Source organism: Tenrec ecaudatus, chromosome 5 (assembly GCF_050624435.1).
Source record: "Tenrec ecaudatus isolate mTenEca1 chromosome 5, mTenEca1.hap1, whole genome shotgun sequence".
Classification (NCBI taxonomy): Eukaryota; Metazoa; Chordata; class Mammalia; order Afrosoricida; family Tenrecidae; genus Tenrec; species Tenrec ecaudatus.
In genome coordinates this window covers 26,538,038-26,555,066 of record NC_134534.1, presented here as the reverse complement: position 1 = coordinate 26,555,066, position 17,029 = coordinate 26,538,038, and the positions used below count along the sequence as shown (strand labels likewise).

General features: G+C 35.5%; 1 protein-coding gene across 3 annotated transcripts in view; it reads right to left on the bottom strand.

The window, feature by feature from the left end:
* Positions 1-17,029, bottom strand: part of CSMD3 (CUB and Sushi multiple domains 3) — a 1,306,760-nt gene that overhangs the window by 280,737 nt on the left and 1,008,994 nt on the right. For all 3 annotated transcript variants that reach the window (XM_075550585.1, XM_075550586.1, XM_075550587.1), the window contains one exon: positions 10,474-10,668. In XM_075550585.1, coding sequence (XP_075406700.1) covers positions 10,474-10,668 — 195 coding nt within the window. The remainder of the gene's footprint in view (positions 1-10,473; positions 10,669-17,029) is intronic.

Here is a 17,029-nt window from a genome sequence, read left to right as displayed (position 1 = left end):
ACTGCACTGAGTCAGTTATGACTCACTGCAAGCCTTTAGGAAGGAGTAGATTTCCGAGATTGTTCATCAATACAGGGATATTCAGCCTTAACTTTCTCTTTTGGATCATCTGGTAGGTTTGAACCACTGACCTTTCTGTTGGCAGTCCAATGTACAAGGCACTATACCACTAATTAATGCTAAATATGAACCATCTGCCCCCCATACCATACCTATAAATTCTTAAAGACGTAACAAAGAAGATATCTCATTCACAATCTGGGGACTGTCTATGTCATCCTGAATTTTTTCAATGCAAAATTTAGATTACTTCCCTGTAGAATATAGTCCTGCAGCCTAATCTGTGTGCTGTGTCTGTGCATGTTCAACATTCTTATCTGATATGATTACAGGCAGATATACTTAAGGATAATCAGAACTAATTTACCACTAAGCCTCTGTTTAATGAATGTTTCATCTACACATTTTAATTAAATTCCATATTTATGTGCTGTAAAAATGATCCGTATATTAAATCAAATGATCTCTAGAAGCATTCACAATAGAATAAGATGTTTCCTATCTCTACCTCACCTATCTAGTTTTCTATCTACCTAAATGTCAAATTCATTTGAAATAATTATATTAGCCAAAGGAAAGTCATGCCATTTAAGTTGAATATCTGGAATAAAACTTTAGCTACTTCCTTCTAGATCTACCCAAACAACATAATATGGTTAAAGATTGGTTCATATTAATAAGGCTATTAATGAGAGATTACTCTGAAGTTGGAAAGCTGTAATTATGAACTCATTATTTCTATTTTGGTTTGCTTGAAAGCTTTATTTTCAGTTGATAAGCTAAGAGTGTCTCCTTTTATACATGTGTAAAATACTCTATATAGTTGGAACTTCAAAAGGATAGTGCAGATGACACTGGATGCCTCATCCTCACATAATCAGGTTCAAACACTTTTATTGTTACTTAAGTGAAGGGTTACATAGAAGATAATGAGCTTTACATTCAATGACTTACGAACAGTTTGTGTCGATTTACCACTTCAGTCCCCACACTATATCATCATTTATCCCATTTCCTTCTAACATGTCCTGTTTCCATTCCTCCTATTCCACAACACTTTCTTATTAGGTATAACTTCCCCCATCATATTAAATGGTTGCTTTTTCTACAGTGATGGGTTCTGTTCCAGAACTGAAGGGTGATGAAGAGCACAGTTCTGGGGGTCTCTCAGACCTCATATCTTTTAGGACTCTGTTCCACATTCTTCTCTCGCCCTATCCGGGATTGTCTAGTATGACCCACTTTTGACCAATTTTTGGTAATGGTCGCTGAGCACCATCTAGTTCTTCTTATCGTAGGGTTGTGAGACTTAAGCTTGCATGACTCATACGTCCATGGATCTATTGCGTCCATGTTCTTTTAATATGCTTCCCTCTTGTCTGCTCAAGGAAGAAGCAGACCAATAGTTACTCCTTAGACAACTGCTGCAGAATGTTTAAAGCTCCATCCACTATTCAACAAAGTAGAATTTACAATATTATCTTTGTTGTGCCAATTGACCTGGGTACCACCAACCCAGCCCCCCTCCCACCACCACCAGCACCACTGACTATGTTCCTGAGTCCCCAGGTCAAGCCCTCATTCTCTCAGGGTGTTTGTTATATCTCAAATGCTTTCATAACTTTGTTCTCTGTATGCTATACCACATTCATATATATATATTTTCAGCAATGTGAGCTATGGCACAGATACATGCATGCACACCCATGTCACTGCAGTATTATTGACAGTAGTAACAAGATGGAAACAAACTAAATACTCATCAATAGAGGAATGGATAAATAATCTTTGGAACACACATACACTACTTAATAATGTTGAAGACTAATGGTGAGTCTGTGAAACACCTCATAACATGGATGAACTATGAGAACTTTATGTTGAGTTTTACTAGTTAATGAAAAAAACACACAAATTTTGTATGAGGCCACTAACATATTTATATTTATACATGTTGAATATGATCATAAGTCATGAAAAATAAGATCCTTGATTTAGTTATTCTGTAAATTCCAGAATTTATACAAGAATATAAGCAAAATCAATGGCATTAAAATATTGCAGATTTGCAAAATAGTTTAATTAGCAGTAAGTTCTATGTACTATTGAGATGTTTTTGCTATTTTAAACCTTGCATATTGCATTACATTTCAAATAAACAATTGAATCTGTTATTGACAAGAATTCACCTTTTCATAGTTTTCACGTATAGCATAGAGAAAGATTTCATAAATAAGTATGCTCACTTTTCCGACAGGATCACTGAAGACTAATGTGTGCATAAGCAAGTGTGGTGAAGAAAGCTAATGGTGCCCGGCTATCCAAAGATATAGCGTGTAGGATCCTAAAGGCTTGAAGGTAAACAAGCGGCCATGTAGCTCAGAAGCAACAAAGACCACATGGAAGAAGCACACCAGCCGTGTGATCATGAGGTATCGAAGGGATCAGGTATCAGGCATCAAAGAACAAAAAATCATATAATTGTGATTGGTGGGAGTACAGATTCGGTACCCAAAGCCCAGTTTAGGCAACTGGACATCCCCTCACAGAAGGGTCTCGGGAAGGAGACTAGCCAGTCAGGGTCCAGTGTAGCAATGATGAAACATATACCTTTCCTCTTTTTCTTAAATGCTTCCTACTCCCCCCCTCCCACCCAATATCATGACCCCAAATCTACTTTACAAATCTGGCTAGACCAGAGAATGTACATGGGTACAGATAGGAACTGGAAATTCAGGTAATCCAGGACAGATGATCCCTTCAGGACCAGTGGTGAGACTGGTGATACAGGGAGAATGGAGGGAAGGTGGGGTAGAAAGGGGGAACCGATTCCAAAGATCTGTATATAACCTCCTCCCGGGGAGATGGACAACAGAAAAGTGGATGAAGGGAGACATTAGGAAGTGTAAGATATGACAAAATAATAATTTATAAACTATCAAGGGTTCATGAGAGAGGGAGAAACAGAAAAGGAGGGAAAAAGTGAGGAGCTGATATCAAGGGATCAAGTAGAAAGCAAATGTTCTGAGAAAGATGATGGCAACATATGTACAAATATGCTTGGACACAATGGATTATGATGACTTATAAGAGCCCCTGATAAAATGATTTTTAAAAAATGGATGTTTTAAAAATTTATGTATTTGAATTTTTTTAACAAAACAACCTTATCACCTTCAAAGTACTCTCCATTACACTTAATACATCTGTCAAATTTGCAATTCCATTTTTGGAAACATTTTTCAAATTCATCTGTTTGCATGACTGACAGCCCTTCCCTCATCTTTTTTCTTTGCTTCTTCTACATCATCGCATCACTGTCTTTTCATGTCCCTCTTCACTCATGGAAACACAAAGAAGTCACAGAGAATGAGGTCAGGTGAGTCAGGTGTATGGGAGCAAGAGAGGCATGCTGGTTTTTGCCCATAACTGGTGCACTGAGATGGCTGTGTGAGCAGGGGCATTGTCATGATGGCAAAACCAGTCCCCTGTCTGCCACAAACAGCCCTTTTTTGTCACAGACTCTTAAGCAATTTTCTCAGAACCATAAAATAGAAAACCCGAGTAACAGCCTGACCTGGTGGAATTAACTTCAAATGCACTATCCCCCTCACATTAAAAAAACAAAAACAAATGAGCATAGCCTTGATCTTTGATTCCCTTTGATGAGCTTTTCTGGGGTGGGGTGATGATGGCATCTTCCACTCGATTGAGTGACGTTTGCCTTTGAGTCATAAGAAGACCATGTCTTGTCACCAGTAATGATCCTCGGGGAAAAGTCTCAGGTGCTTCAGAGGTGTTATTTCAAGCATGATACGTTTCCACTCTTTTCCTGGTCAGTCAGAAATCAAGGCACAAATTTTACAGCAATCCTTCCCATTCCAAAATTTTCCCTTAAAATTTGCTGAACAGAGCTCCAAGATTGTCCAGATAACTTCCCTATCTCTTCAATGTTTCTTCATCGTCCGTCTTCCAGCACAAATGCATCAATTTTGTCAACATTTTCATTCATTTGGGAAGTTGATGGACATCCAGACTGAGGTTTATCATCAATGAACATTTCACTTTTTTTTGCAAGAAGAAAACCACTCATACACTTGAGTTTTTCCCAGAGCACTGTCCTTGTAAGCTGTGTTCAACATAACAACAGGTTCTATGGCTTTTAACCTCGAGCAGGAAACAACATTTCATAGCTGGTCACTGTTCTCTTAATTCAGCCACCCCTCAAAAATGAGGTTTGAGTGAATATGCTTTTAATAAAAAAATTCACTGTGACCTTTCCAGGTGAGAGAACCTTCCCAGGTGACACCACTGAGTGCACTCAGAGGGGGTTGTGATGCTCACTTAGTGGGGCAAATGCTTACTACAAAAGTTCTGCCCAACAGAGCTGGGTTTTTCCAGGGTTTGTTGGGTACCCTCTCCTATATAGCATAGCAAGATCCTTTGCAAGTTTAAGCAGATCACTTATAGAGTAATGCTTTTGGACACAGACCTTAAAGCAAGATTTTTGGGCAAGTATAACTTTGAACATACAACTGAATCACTTTGTCTCACAACTTAAAAGTTACCACTTTAACAGATTGTGATTGCTTATAAAATAATAGATGTGAAAGAAGTACTTAATTCAGTCAAGTTATTATTATCATTTATTAGTTTTCCTCAAGTTTCTGTTCTATTGAGTATTTGAAATTATGCCATTTTCAGTGTTCTTATTCTTCTAGATGTTTGCAGTGTGCTGAAACTGAGGTGTAAATCATCTTATCTCCGCATTTCCTCTGTTTCATCTTGTTCCTTATTATTTTGTTTTTAGGACTCAGTTAGTTCATTATTTTTATTTGAATGACTTCTCTCATCTCTGCTCCATCTCTGAGAGACACACTCCTGTGGACTATTCTCTTTCATCGCAAAGAACCTCAATCTAATTACAACAGATCTCACCCGAGTATAAACGCTGAAGGAGCAAGGGCCAGGTAGAATTCATGTTTTCCTTACTAACACTTAGGACATGTAAATTACTTCTGTGTTGGCAAAGGATAAAGCATTGAGCTTTTAACCCCAGATTGCCAGTTCAAACCCACCCTGAGAAAATAATTAGTGGAGAGGATAAGAAGTAAGAGATGGAAGCCCAGAATCAGGATAGTTTGTATAGAAATAAATGCAATGCCATCAGGTGAAATCAAGTAATTAATGTGATGGATATTAAAATAGGAACTATTTGGGATTTATTATGTTTACCAAATACTGAGTCACATAATAGATCACAATGATATGTGAGTTCAGTGTGTGCAGTACTATGTAAAACAAGAAATTGAGGAGATTAGTTTATATGGTCTGAGACAGACATAGAAGAGCAAAACTGATTTGTAGACACATTCAATTTTATTATTGAGTTAAATAAAGCGATTCTGTTCTGCTATCATTTTGTGCATATATGGCATCTTATGAGATACACTCCAGGGCTTCTCATCACTAAGCAGGCCTTAACACAGGATGCTATCATTTTGTTTCTACTTTTCTGACAAATATATTCTCCCAGTGTCCAACTTGTGTTCTTAAAAATGTTTTCTTCAAATTGAAAGTCTATAATAATTACTGTTGATGATAAAATGGTATCTTCTGAAACAGGCAGACATTGTAAATTGTTATAGTTGAATTTATTTTATCCAATATTTACTAAAATCCTGATTATATAAAGTATTGTGCCATATGGTTGAAGAGTGACATATAGGCTTTGACTTCATGGAGTATCATGTTTTCTAAGGTGAAATTAAAGCAGGAAAATATGGCTCAATTTTAGACTTTGCAGATAACATGATCACGTTAATTGTTATTGGTGTATTGCTGGAGGGATTTAAGAAAAAAGAGTTCCTTACTTTTGCATTCTGGACTTGCAGATCTAATACTAACTCCTCAAAGGAATCAGTCAGGATTCCCCACAAAAAAAGCCTTAAAGACATTGAAGCAAGATTCCTACTGTGAGGTAAGACCTAGAAAGAAAATCAGTAGAGCAACAGTAACCTGATTTTCAAACATTGGTGGCTTCAGAATTTGAGGCATCAACATGTTACCAAATGGCAAATGCAATCATTAAAAGAACTCTTGAATATTGAAGAGAGGACCTTTGGATATGACATAACTCTTCAACTTTCATATAGCACGAAGGGAATGTTGAAAGTTGGTAAATCAAACACTTCTGCTCATGGACTGGGTTCCTATGAACTGAATGGTGTACAGCTTCCGTTATTAGATGTTTAGGTTAAATGCTCTGTAGACTAATTCTGATCATAGGAGCCTAAATTGGGAATATAAATTCAAATTTTCAATGGGACACAGACATTATGAATTAAATGAAAGTTCCTCAAAAATCCTCACAACTGTTGCCTGCGGCAATCTTTGACCTAAATCTAAAGTGGAAACTAACCTCTAAATAGCTTAAATAGCTACGTCTGCCTTGAACATTGTGTTCTGTTGAGTAATTGCCTGTGTGAGACCAGATTGACAATAGTATCTGGAAATATCAGATCAGAAATGGGGCCCAGGGAGTTGATGCTAATGGCAATTGAATAACTTGGAAAATGATAGCAAATATTCTTATGTTATGCAGTCATGGAGTAGGACACCAGGGTAATTAGAAGTAGAAATTTATTAGAAGAATTATTAACAGAAAATTATTAGAAGAATAGGATGATTTCAATGATTTCCTCTCTACTTTTAAATTTGCCATAATATTCAAATTTTAAAACAAAAATACACATTGCATCATCAAAAAAAGAAAAATAACTTCTCCCAATAAATAGCTAACCTTTCCATTTATATGTTTAAAAACTAATTTTGACTTTTAAATTATTAAATCTGAAAGTAAGCCAGAACTGTGCATTTCTGACTTCAGAATAGTCACCTGAGAAACAAACCTGATCCAGAAACCTGATCTATATAAACCTGATCCAGAAACTAAAATATTATGAAGCTCTCCTTGTGTGATGCTGACAAGGATGGAACCAAATTCTTTAAATAATATTTTTTTTAATCCTTTAAATAAAATCAACCAAGAACCTTAAAAATTATACAATATTATATCATAGTTAAATTTTTTAAATAAATAAATAAGTGAATAAGAGCTCTGGAGTCGCTTTACATTTTTATTAAGATTACATATATCTAATTCCAAAATATGAGACCTTCCCTCTACTATTCTGGTAATTATCAGTTGCAGTCATATTTCAATATAAAATATGTAAAATTTGTTTCTTAGTAGTCTAAAACATCAACTCAATAACTTTAATAAAATTGCCATACAACTTGGCATTAGAGTTAATAGTTTATTTTAGTGATATCAAATTTCACAATGAAAAAGATTCTCAAGAAATTGAAAACAAATCAACTCATCCTATATTCAGGAGTGACTGACTGTGTATATTTACATAATAAGATCAATAAACTTATACTTGTGTAGCAATAAAGTGATTGAAATATTTCATCTCAATCAAAATATACATGAAGAGTATAATCTGTTTCTCAGAATTATGCTTCTTTAGAAAAATTGTATTATTAATCATAATTTCTGTCTATATTTCCATTTTCCAATATTCAAACATTTATGTTTACTAATTGAATCTCCACAGAAATAAAATTTAATCTATCTGTGAGAAGAATAAATCAATTCAGCAATAAAATGTGGCTAAGGGGTAGCTATGGAACAGACCATCAATATTTCACATGCTGTCTCATGTTGAAGCTGAAGAAAATTAAAGCAAGCTATGAGAGCCAAGTTATAGTCTTAAGTATATCCCATTTGAATATGGAAAAAACTCAATAATATTTTGGTTCATTGAACACTAATGACAGAAGACCTGATGAGTCATGAGATAATTTCAAAATCATCCTACAAGCAGAAAGCAAAAGTTCATTTTAAAAAGGAAAGGAAGGAAATATAAAAGGATGTCATAAACATCTCAAGCATTCTTGGTCTTATAGGGTAGCTAAAACAAACGGACCAAATACTGTAGTAAAAGAACTGTACCGAAAATTCCAAAGGGGAGCTCAAGACACCAAAGTAATATATTATAATGAAATGTACACAGGCGGAGAATTATAAAGCCAAAAGTGAAGAACATCTTCAATGTATGTCAAGCAGAAAGAACTGAAGAAAATTAACAAGCTTCGAGTTTCAATATTGTAGGATTCTATGAAAAATATCTTAAATGATGCAGGAAGCATCAAATGAAGATGGAGAGATTATGCAGAATCCTTGTACCAGAAAACACATTGGTTGACATTTAACCATTTCAGGAGGTAGCAGGTGTTCAAGAACCGATAGTATGAATGGGAGAACCCCAGCTGCACTTAAGCTTTTGTCAAAAACAAAGTTCAAGAAATTGATTAAATATCAGATAAAATGTTTCAAGAAGCTGGTGAAACACTGGAAGCAAGCACTCATTTATGCCAAGATACATGGATGTTATCTTCCCGGACAACCGACTGAAAGAGACCCACATTTATACCCAATCAGAGAAAGTTGACCCAAACGATGTGGAAACTAACAAGTAATATCATTAATACATGGTAAATAGACTTGCTGATATCAGATCTTGGCTCAAAGCAGAGAGTAGACTATTCACTTGGATTTTATTGATATTACAAAGATATTTGATTGTGTATGGCTCCTTGAATTTTACATAAATTTTACACATTTTCTCATGAACTAAAATTACAAACCAAACTTACTGTCATCAAGTTGGTTGCAATTCAGAGAGATCCTACAGGACAAGATAAAGCTCCGGCATAGGGGTCCCAGGCGTGGAAATCTATAGATGTAGATTGTTTGCCCAGCGGGTGACCGGTGGGTCTGAATCATCAACTGTCTTTAGTTAGCTGCAGGCTACTTTTCCCACTGTCAGATGGATACTGACAGTACAGTTTCAAAAAAATTTTTTAAATGCCATGTGTTGCTTTGTGTATAAATGGACTTCCCTTTTTTATAACTCTAATTTCTAAGACACCATGACAACTCTTTCTCTTAATATCATTCTAAATTTCCATGTCACCAATATTGCTTTTTTCTTCTTCTTGGCAAGATTATGTTCAGAGTAATAATTTGTACTTATTCTTTCTACTGACAGAGGAAATTATTGATTCAAGTCAATGATTAAGCAGCTGTTCTCATAGTAATAGAAGAGCCAGTTAGTTGATGTCCATAATTTCTTATTTATTATAACAAGTTACATTTCAGTCATTCTTCTGCATATTTTGGAGATGAGTAACAATAAGCTCAGAGAAGTTGAATGACTTGTGTATGTATAGAAACCATACATAAATGTGCACAAATAATTTAAAGGCATAGTCCTTTATCATGCATCTCAGACACCAAAATTCATATTCCCAACCATCAAATCACACGTTTTATTTTTTTAAACTGAATTTCAAAGTTAGAAATTCGCTTTAAATCATGGTCTGATACATAACACCCAGCTGCATGGAAGTGTTTTTGTGTATGTAGAGGAGCCCAGTCATGCAAGTAGTTTGTCATTGGCTGCTAACTGCAAGCACCATTCATCTAACTCACGCATTGGCTCTGTGGAAGCAAGGACCTGGGAATCTGCTTCCATAAACTTTTTGAAAAGTTCTGTCATGTACGAGCTTGCCACGAATAAGTGGCGGCTTCAATAGCAACTTACAACAACTAAAAACACAATTGCTCTTATGTCAAAACTTGTATTTTTCTCCCTTATGCATCTTTTTTCCTACTTGATGCAATGGTGTGTCATTTATTAAAATGCTAATGAGGACACAACAAATTAATTTTATGATTCACTGGTGGTGAACTACAGTTTGGAAAATATTGTCTAGATGATCTGATGCCAAATTTGAACATTGCATTAGGTGACTTGACTGACTAGGCCAGCTCTGGGAATCTTCTGGAGTAAAATCACTGTTTGCCTCACACAATTGGCTTTTCTACTACATTTCTGTTCTTATATCGGGAGTGCTATATATAGAATGCAATTACTAAACATGTCCTCTTTGGAAACTTTGCACCTAGGAACAATGTATATGCTTCTATATCCTAACTGGACATAAGAATTTGTATACAAGTAATTCTAGATAATATTGGCATTGCTGAATGTACATACTTATATTCAGACAGAATATAAGAACACTTCCAGCCACATAAATGTACACCATAGACAATGTCCTCGATCACAGTGGACACACTTACAAGAACATGTACATTGTTATAAGAAATAACCTTGTATATAACGATTTCATTGTTCAATTCAATTCAATAGTCTTTGAAATTGTACCTGATGATTTTTCTCTAAACCATGCTTGTTGATTTTATGCTGAAGAGTTCATTATAAAAGAAATCATCCGTGTTTCAGACAAATAATCATACAGCAAAAATATGATTCTTACCATGACAACTTGGTAGGGCTCTGTTCCATCCAGGTCTTCCGTCATCTCCCATGATGCAGGTGAGTGTTGAATAACCTTGAAGAACATAGCCTGCATCACAATAATAGGTTATGGTTGACCCTAATTTGTAATCCATTCCAAGTCTGGTGCCATTCATAATATTGCCTGGATCAAAGCAGGATTCTCGAAGTTTTGCTGTAAAAGAGTAGCAAAAATTTGCTTTTAATTACTATTTTATGAGATCTTTTAGGTGCATGCATTTCTTTAGGGGGAGGGAAAATATATTTGTGCTTCTATTTCGGGCCTCACAGTACAAATTATCTCCTAATCATATCTGAAATTTTGACAATTTATATAGACCAGTAATATAAAAGCAAAGAGATTCAACTCTGTGGATCAAAACAAATCATTGATAGTTTTAAGAAGAGTGGGAATTCCAGAATACTTAATTATGCTCATAAGAAACCAATATATATATCAAGAGACACTTGTGCAAAGAGAACAAGGGGATACTGCATGGTTTAAAATCAAGAAATGGCTGCATCCGGGTTGTATGCTTTCCTCATACTTATTCAATCTATATGTTGATTAGGAAGCTGAACTATATGAAGAAGAAAGTCGCATCAAGTTTGGAGGAAGACTTATTACAGCCTTCTATATGCAGATAACACAACCTTGCTTGCTGAGAGTGAGGAGCTCTTGAAGCACTTGCTGAAGAAGAGCAAAGATGGCTACCTTCGTAACTGATCACAACTTACTGTAAAGTAAGCCAAAGTTCTCACAACTGGACAAACGGACAGCATCATAATAATGAAGAAAATTTTGAAGTTGTCAAGGATTTCATCTTGCTTAGAATCACAATCAATGCTCATGGAATCATAAGTCAAGAGATCAAAAGACAGGTTGAATTGGGTAAATCTGCTGCAAGGGACCTCTTTAAACACTTTAAAGCAAGGATGTTACTTTGAAGATTAAGCTAGCCCTGACCTAAGCCGTGGTATTTTTTCAAAATACGTGTGATTTTGGACATAGACTAGGGAAACCTGAAGAAGGATAGATGCATTTGAATTATGGTGCTGGCAAAGAATATTGAAATACTAACAACTGTCCAAAGAAGGAAGAGCTCTCTTTTGGATATAGTACAACCAGAATGCTCCTTAGAAGCTAGGCCGGTGAGCCTTCCTCTGACATACTTTGGACATGCTATCAAGAGAAACCAATCCCTGAGAAAGGATATCATGCTTGGGAAAGTACAGGGCCGGTTAAAAAGAAGACCCTTGGCAAGATTGACTGGCATGGTGACTCAACAATGGGCGCAAATATAAAAATGATTGTGAGGATGACACAGGACAGGGAGTGTTTCATTCTGTTGTATGAAGTGTCTCTATGGATGGAAGCCAATTCACTAGCACCTACCAACAATAACAGTAGGTAAAGGTATTGGTGGACATCCTTATTAAAGTTCTCATCTAGTATAGTCAAACATAGAATATTACATTATATTTTAAGATAGTACATGTTATAACCCATGAATAAATATATTAAAGGACTTGGAAAACACAGCCCTTCCAATAGTTATTTATTTTGAATAAAGCTCCAAAAATTAAAGTAGGGTGCCTGCCTTGAAATGGTGTCTTTGTGAGTGTCTGAGACCCAAATGCCATCTGAAACTCAAGGTAATTTTGCATGAGGAATGAAACCTGTCATGTTATATTACTCCACTGTACTCTGGTAAAAATTGTTTAGAGTATTTTGGTTGCTTAAGTGTTTTGCTTAATTGATTATACACTCAGGAGACTGGGTCTAAAACAGTTCTCGGAGTAGTGGCTTCTTCAGGATGAATCTCATCATTAATCATGCCCTCCCTATGATCACCACAGGCCCTCGGGATAGTTTGAGCTCACATGCATCTATCCAACTAAAGATTGCTTTAGAAACATATGTACTCTCTTGTCAATCAGAGGTATCCCGATCCTCTTTTGTAACCATTACCTACATGTCAACAAATCCCTAATTTTTTATTCAACTTCCTTGCAGTTTTCTTATAAAAACTTTGAACTGCTTTCTTAGATCGTGCAATTCACAATCCTATTGGTTGATCCTATTGATTCCAAATGTAAAATGCCTTGTATCTCAGTAAGGGCTCTTGATTTTTAATATCAACAGATTCTGATGTTTTTGCTTAATGGTGATTTGAAAGACCTCCCGTTCAAATAATATATAGTCATCCCAAGTAGTGTACATATGAATTAAGCTTTGTCTATATTTCTGTCAGAGCATTCACAATGAAAGGGAAAGAAAGATCCCATTCTGTGTCCTGTAACTATTTCTCTTAATCTTTTCTATTTCTGCTAGCCATCTTCATCTGCAGATTTCTGCAACTATAAAATAGAAGGAGATGAATTACAAAATCCCAAGCACGAATGTCCTCTTGGACAGAGAGGCTGTGTCACAGTGAACTACTTTTAGCAGTATCAGGGAAAGACAGATAAAGCAATAAAGTCCACTTAGAATAAAGAAAATGTTTTCTGTGCACTCATTTAGTGATCTAAAGAGAATGAGAAGACATTTTTAAAAAGTGTAAAGTGATGAAAAGATTTGGTGGGAAACACACTAGAACATGATTTTGTTAACAAATACAGGTAGTCTGTATATGATTTCCAGTTTATTATTATTATAGATAATGAAGAAATGTGTAAATATAGTCACAGAAACAAATTCAAAATAGAAAATGTGGTCATTTTATATATGACAATTTACTTTCTGCAGAGGAGAATTCAGAAATTAGGTGTATCTCCAAGTATGAGCCAGTCTAAGCCAAAATGTCCTTCATGCTTGGCTAATGCAGAACTTACATTAAAATGTAATGAATTATAACAGTAAGAATATATATCATACATTCCACATGTTTGCTAATGAGTTAAAAACTTAAGTTTTGCAAGCACTATTGCAAATTAGTGCTTTAGGAAAATCTCATATAGAATAATATATACATATAAAATAGTATTGTATATTATGTATATATATATATATATATATATATATATATAATTGTGTTTGGGGGGAAATTTTATACAGCAAGTTTGGCTCCCACTTAATAATCTCTGCACAACTTATTCAGTGACATTGAAGACATATTTTACAAGGTTTCAACATTCTCTTAAATTGTATCTTGGTTGGTGATTTCCAAAAGGAATAGCTTTCCTGACCTCATCAGTTTTTATTTCAGCTTTAGAGTGATTTTAACCTTTTGGTCTCCTGTAGGTTTTCGTACTGAGCCATCATGCTGACAAAGCACAGCCTTTGTGGGTCAAGCTGCTATTTCAAAAAACAGTGCCCACAGGAGATGGGTACAATTCATGATGCAAAGAACACCATATACAATTTCCCTAATGAACTTGAGAACATGGTACAAAATGTTAAAAATGGAACACAAAAAATTATTTGTAAAAACTACCAGAGGTCTCAATAAGGTGTACCTTCTTTTCACTCTTTCTCTGTCAAATGCCCAACTAAGTCTAGAAACATGCCAATGGGTAATCAGAACATATTCTGGCCCTGGTGAAATCTATAGTTCATTGAGAAAATAATTGCATTAAATAAATATCTTAGTTTAAAAAGTGTTATATAAGGAAAAACAAGTTACAAGGAACCTTCTGGAAAACTGAAATCTAAACTTAGTATTGAGAGAAAACAAGGAGTTGCTTGGAGGAGGGAAGACAAAGAGCACAGAGAGTGAGCTGTGGGCATTCCTGTTGTCAGGTAAACTGAAGCCCTAAAGTGAGGCTTTCTTCTCCCTTGAGACTTACCATCCTGAAACTCACAGGGGCAGGTCAACTCTGCCCTGCAGGGTTGCTATTGAGTCAGAATTGAAGGCGGTGAGATTTTGTTTTGAGACTTAGTCCAAAGCTAAATACTTTGATCTCTAAAGTGCATACTCTGGTGTATGCACTCACTTTAAAATAAATACACCAGTGTTTCAATTATTTCTATTTGTACCCTATATTTAATGTTCATAAATCACTATAAAATTACCTACCATAATAAGGAATTATATTTCTTTCCAAATAAAAATATACCACACAGGTCAGGCAAGAACCCAAAGGGCAAATACTAAATTGAATAGAGCTTTAATCTTGTGGGGGTTGATTTGTTTATTTTTTTGCTGATTTGTTTTATGAGATGAAAGCCTCATATTGAGCCTTTTCTTAAGCAAGCAAATTAAAAAAACAAACACAGAGAATGTAATTTTAGGCAGAACAGCAACCTAGCATTTACAACTGGCCTTCATGAAATTGAACTGAATCCCTTGAGGAAAAGGATTGAAATGACTGCTTGAAAGAATTAATCTCTTTGCAGGTCTCATATTCATCTTCCAGAAAAGTTTGCTTTTTCCTTCTTTAAAGTTTTTCCTAAAGTTTCAATGACATGTCAGTAAAATTGTAATATAAATATGACTCACCTCCCCACTTATTTTTGAGAGGGGAAACATGAGAGACAAACTTTAAAAGATGGTCTCTGCAATAATTTTATATTGCTAGAGTTATTGCTAGGATAATTTTGAAAGTTTGCATCTATCTATTTATTATGTTTATATGTTTTAAATCATTTATGGGTAGGTCTCTATCACTTATACTGTCCTTTATATTTCCATGCATGCCATGGCAATCACATCTGTAATTTCTTAGAAGCATCTGGAGAATCCTTATGCAAAAGGAGAAGCAGTAGATGAAAAGGCGATATTATTTTTTGAAAAAATGCCCTGTCAACATGAGATAGACAAGATGTAACCATTTAATGTATAAGTAATTTTATTTATCTTAATTGTAGTTTGCCTACCGAAAATATCATAGGTAATGGGATCCCTTGCATGATACTATCCAATTAAGACATATCAGGAGGTGTTGGCTGGCTTCAATATATTTTAGTTTCAGTTGAATATATATCTCTACATATATCTATGTACACTTACATATCTATCCACATACATACAAAATCAATAAAAATATCATTATTATATATTTTAAATATATGGCTCCCTGATGATTTTATTGGTATAGAGTGTATATTATTCATATTTCTAAATAAATGCTGTATATATTTTACATACTATATAGCATTTATTGAAGAACTAATTTTTCAGTGGTTAAGGGAAAACATGCTAAGTGATTGTACATGGCATGCGTTCCGAATGCCAAAGAGAAACCTTTCTCCAATCTACAACTTCTATTTACAGTATTCTACTGGAAGGTAATCATTTGTTAAAAATATTTCTAAAAAGAGTGAGTTGTTTGTTTATGATAGTCATAAACATCAGAATATTTTATATTATTAACTTTAAGATACAAGACAATATGAAGAGTAAATAAGTTTGGAATATATTTGGAGGAGACAACTGGGGAGAAATCTTTCTGTTTCCCTTACTTCCTCCCCCTCAGGACCCTACACACAACAGAAGGAAAAGCTGTCTGGTCTTTCTTGAGCCCTCCTCACAGGTCCCTGTGTTTGCAGCCACCGTGTCCATCCATCTTCCTGAAGACCTTCCTCATTGTTGCTGCTGTGCTAATTACCCAGTATGATGTCCTTTTGTGGTTCCTGGTCTCTCCTGACAATATGTCCAAGTTACGTAAGGTGAAGTCTCCCATCCTTGCCTCAAAGGCTTCTTCAAAGAGAGATCTATTTGTCCTTTTAGCAGTCCATGGTATCTTCAATATTCTTCTCTAGCTCCACAATCCAAATGCATCAATTCCACTTCAGTCTTCCTAATTCAGTGTCCAAATTTCATATGCATATGAGGCAATGAGAAATACCAGGATTTCGGTCAAGGCCAACTTAACCACAAAGTAATATTCTTGTTTATCAATTCAGTGAAGAGGTTTTATGCAGCAGATTTGCCCAATGTACCTTGTCTTTTGATCTCTTGACTGATATTTCCATCAGCATTGATTGTGGTTCTAAGCACAAAATCCTTGACAACCTCAACCTTTTACCAACTGGTCTAGTTGCAAGGGGTTTGGTCTTCGTTAAATGGAGTGGGAGTCCGTACTGAAGGCTGCAATCCCTGGCCTTCATCGGTGTTTCCAATCCGCCTCACTTTCAGCAAGCAAGGCTGTGTTATCTGCATGCCTTCCTCCCATCGTGATGTCACATGCATGTCATATAATCAAGCTTCTCTGATGATTTGCTCAGCACAGAGAATAAGTCTGATGAGATGATACAGCCTGGACACACACCTTTCCTGATTTTAAACGGTTCAGTATCCCTTTTTCTTTTTGCACAGTTGCCGCCTGGTCCATGTACAACTTTTTCATGAGCACAATGTAGTGTCTGCAATTACTATTCTCTAAAAAAGAGCAGGAAATAGGGAAACTAATAAGAAAGGTCATGGACACCCTCAAGTAGGTAATCAAATTTCCCTAGAGAATTAATTAGGATGAATTTGTGGATTATCATAAATTCAGTAGTTGCATAAAGAAATGTCTTCTGGAACAGAGAACGAAGAGCTCATGTGTATTTGTTGACACAGTGGCTGAGGGTGGTGGTTGTAGTTACAGAG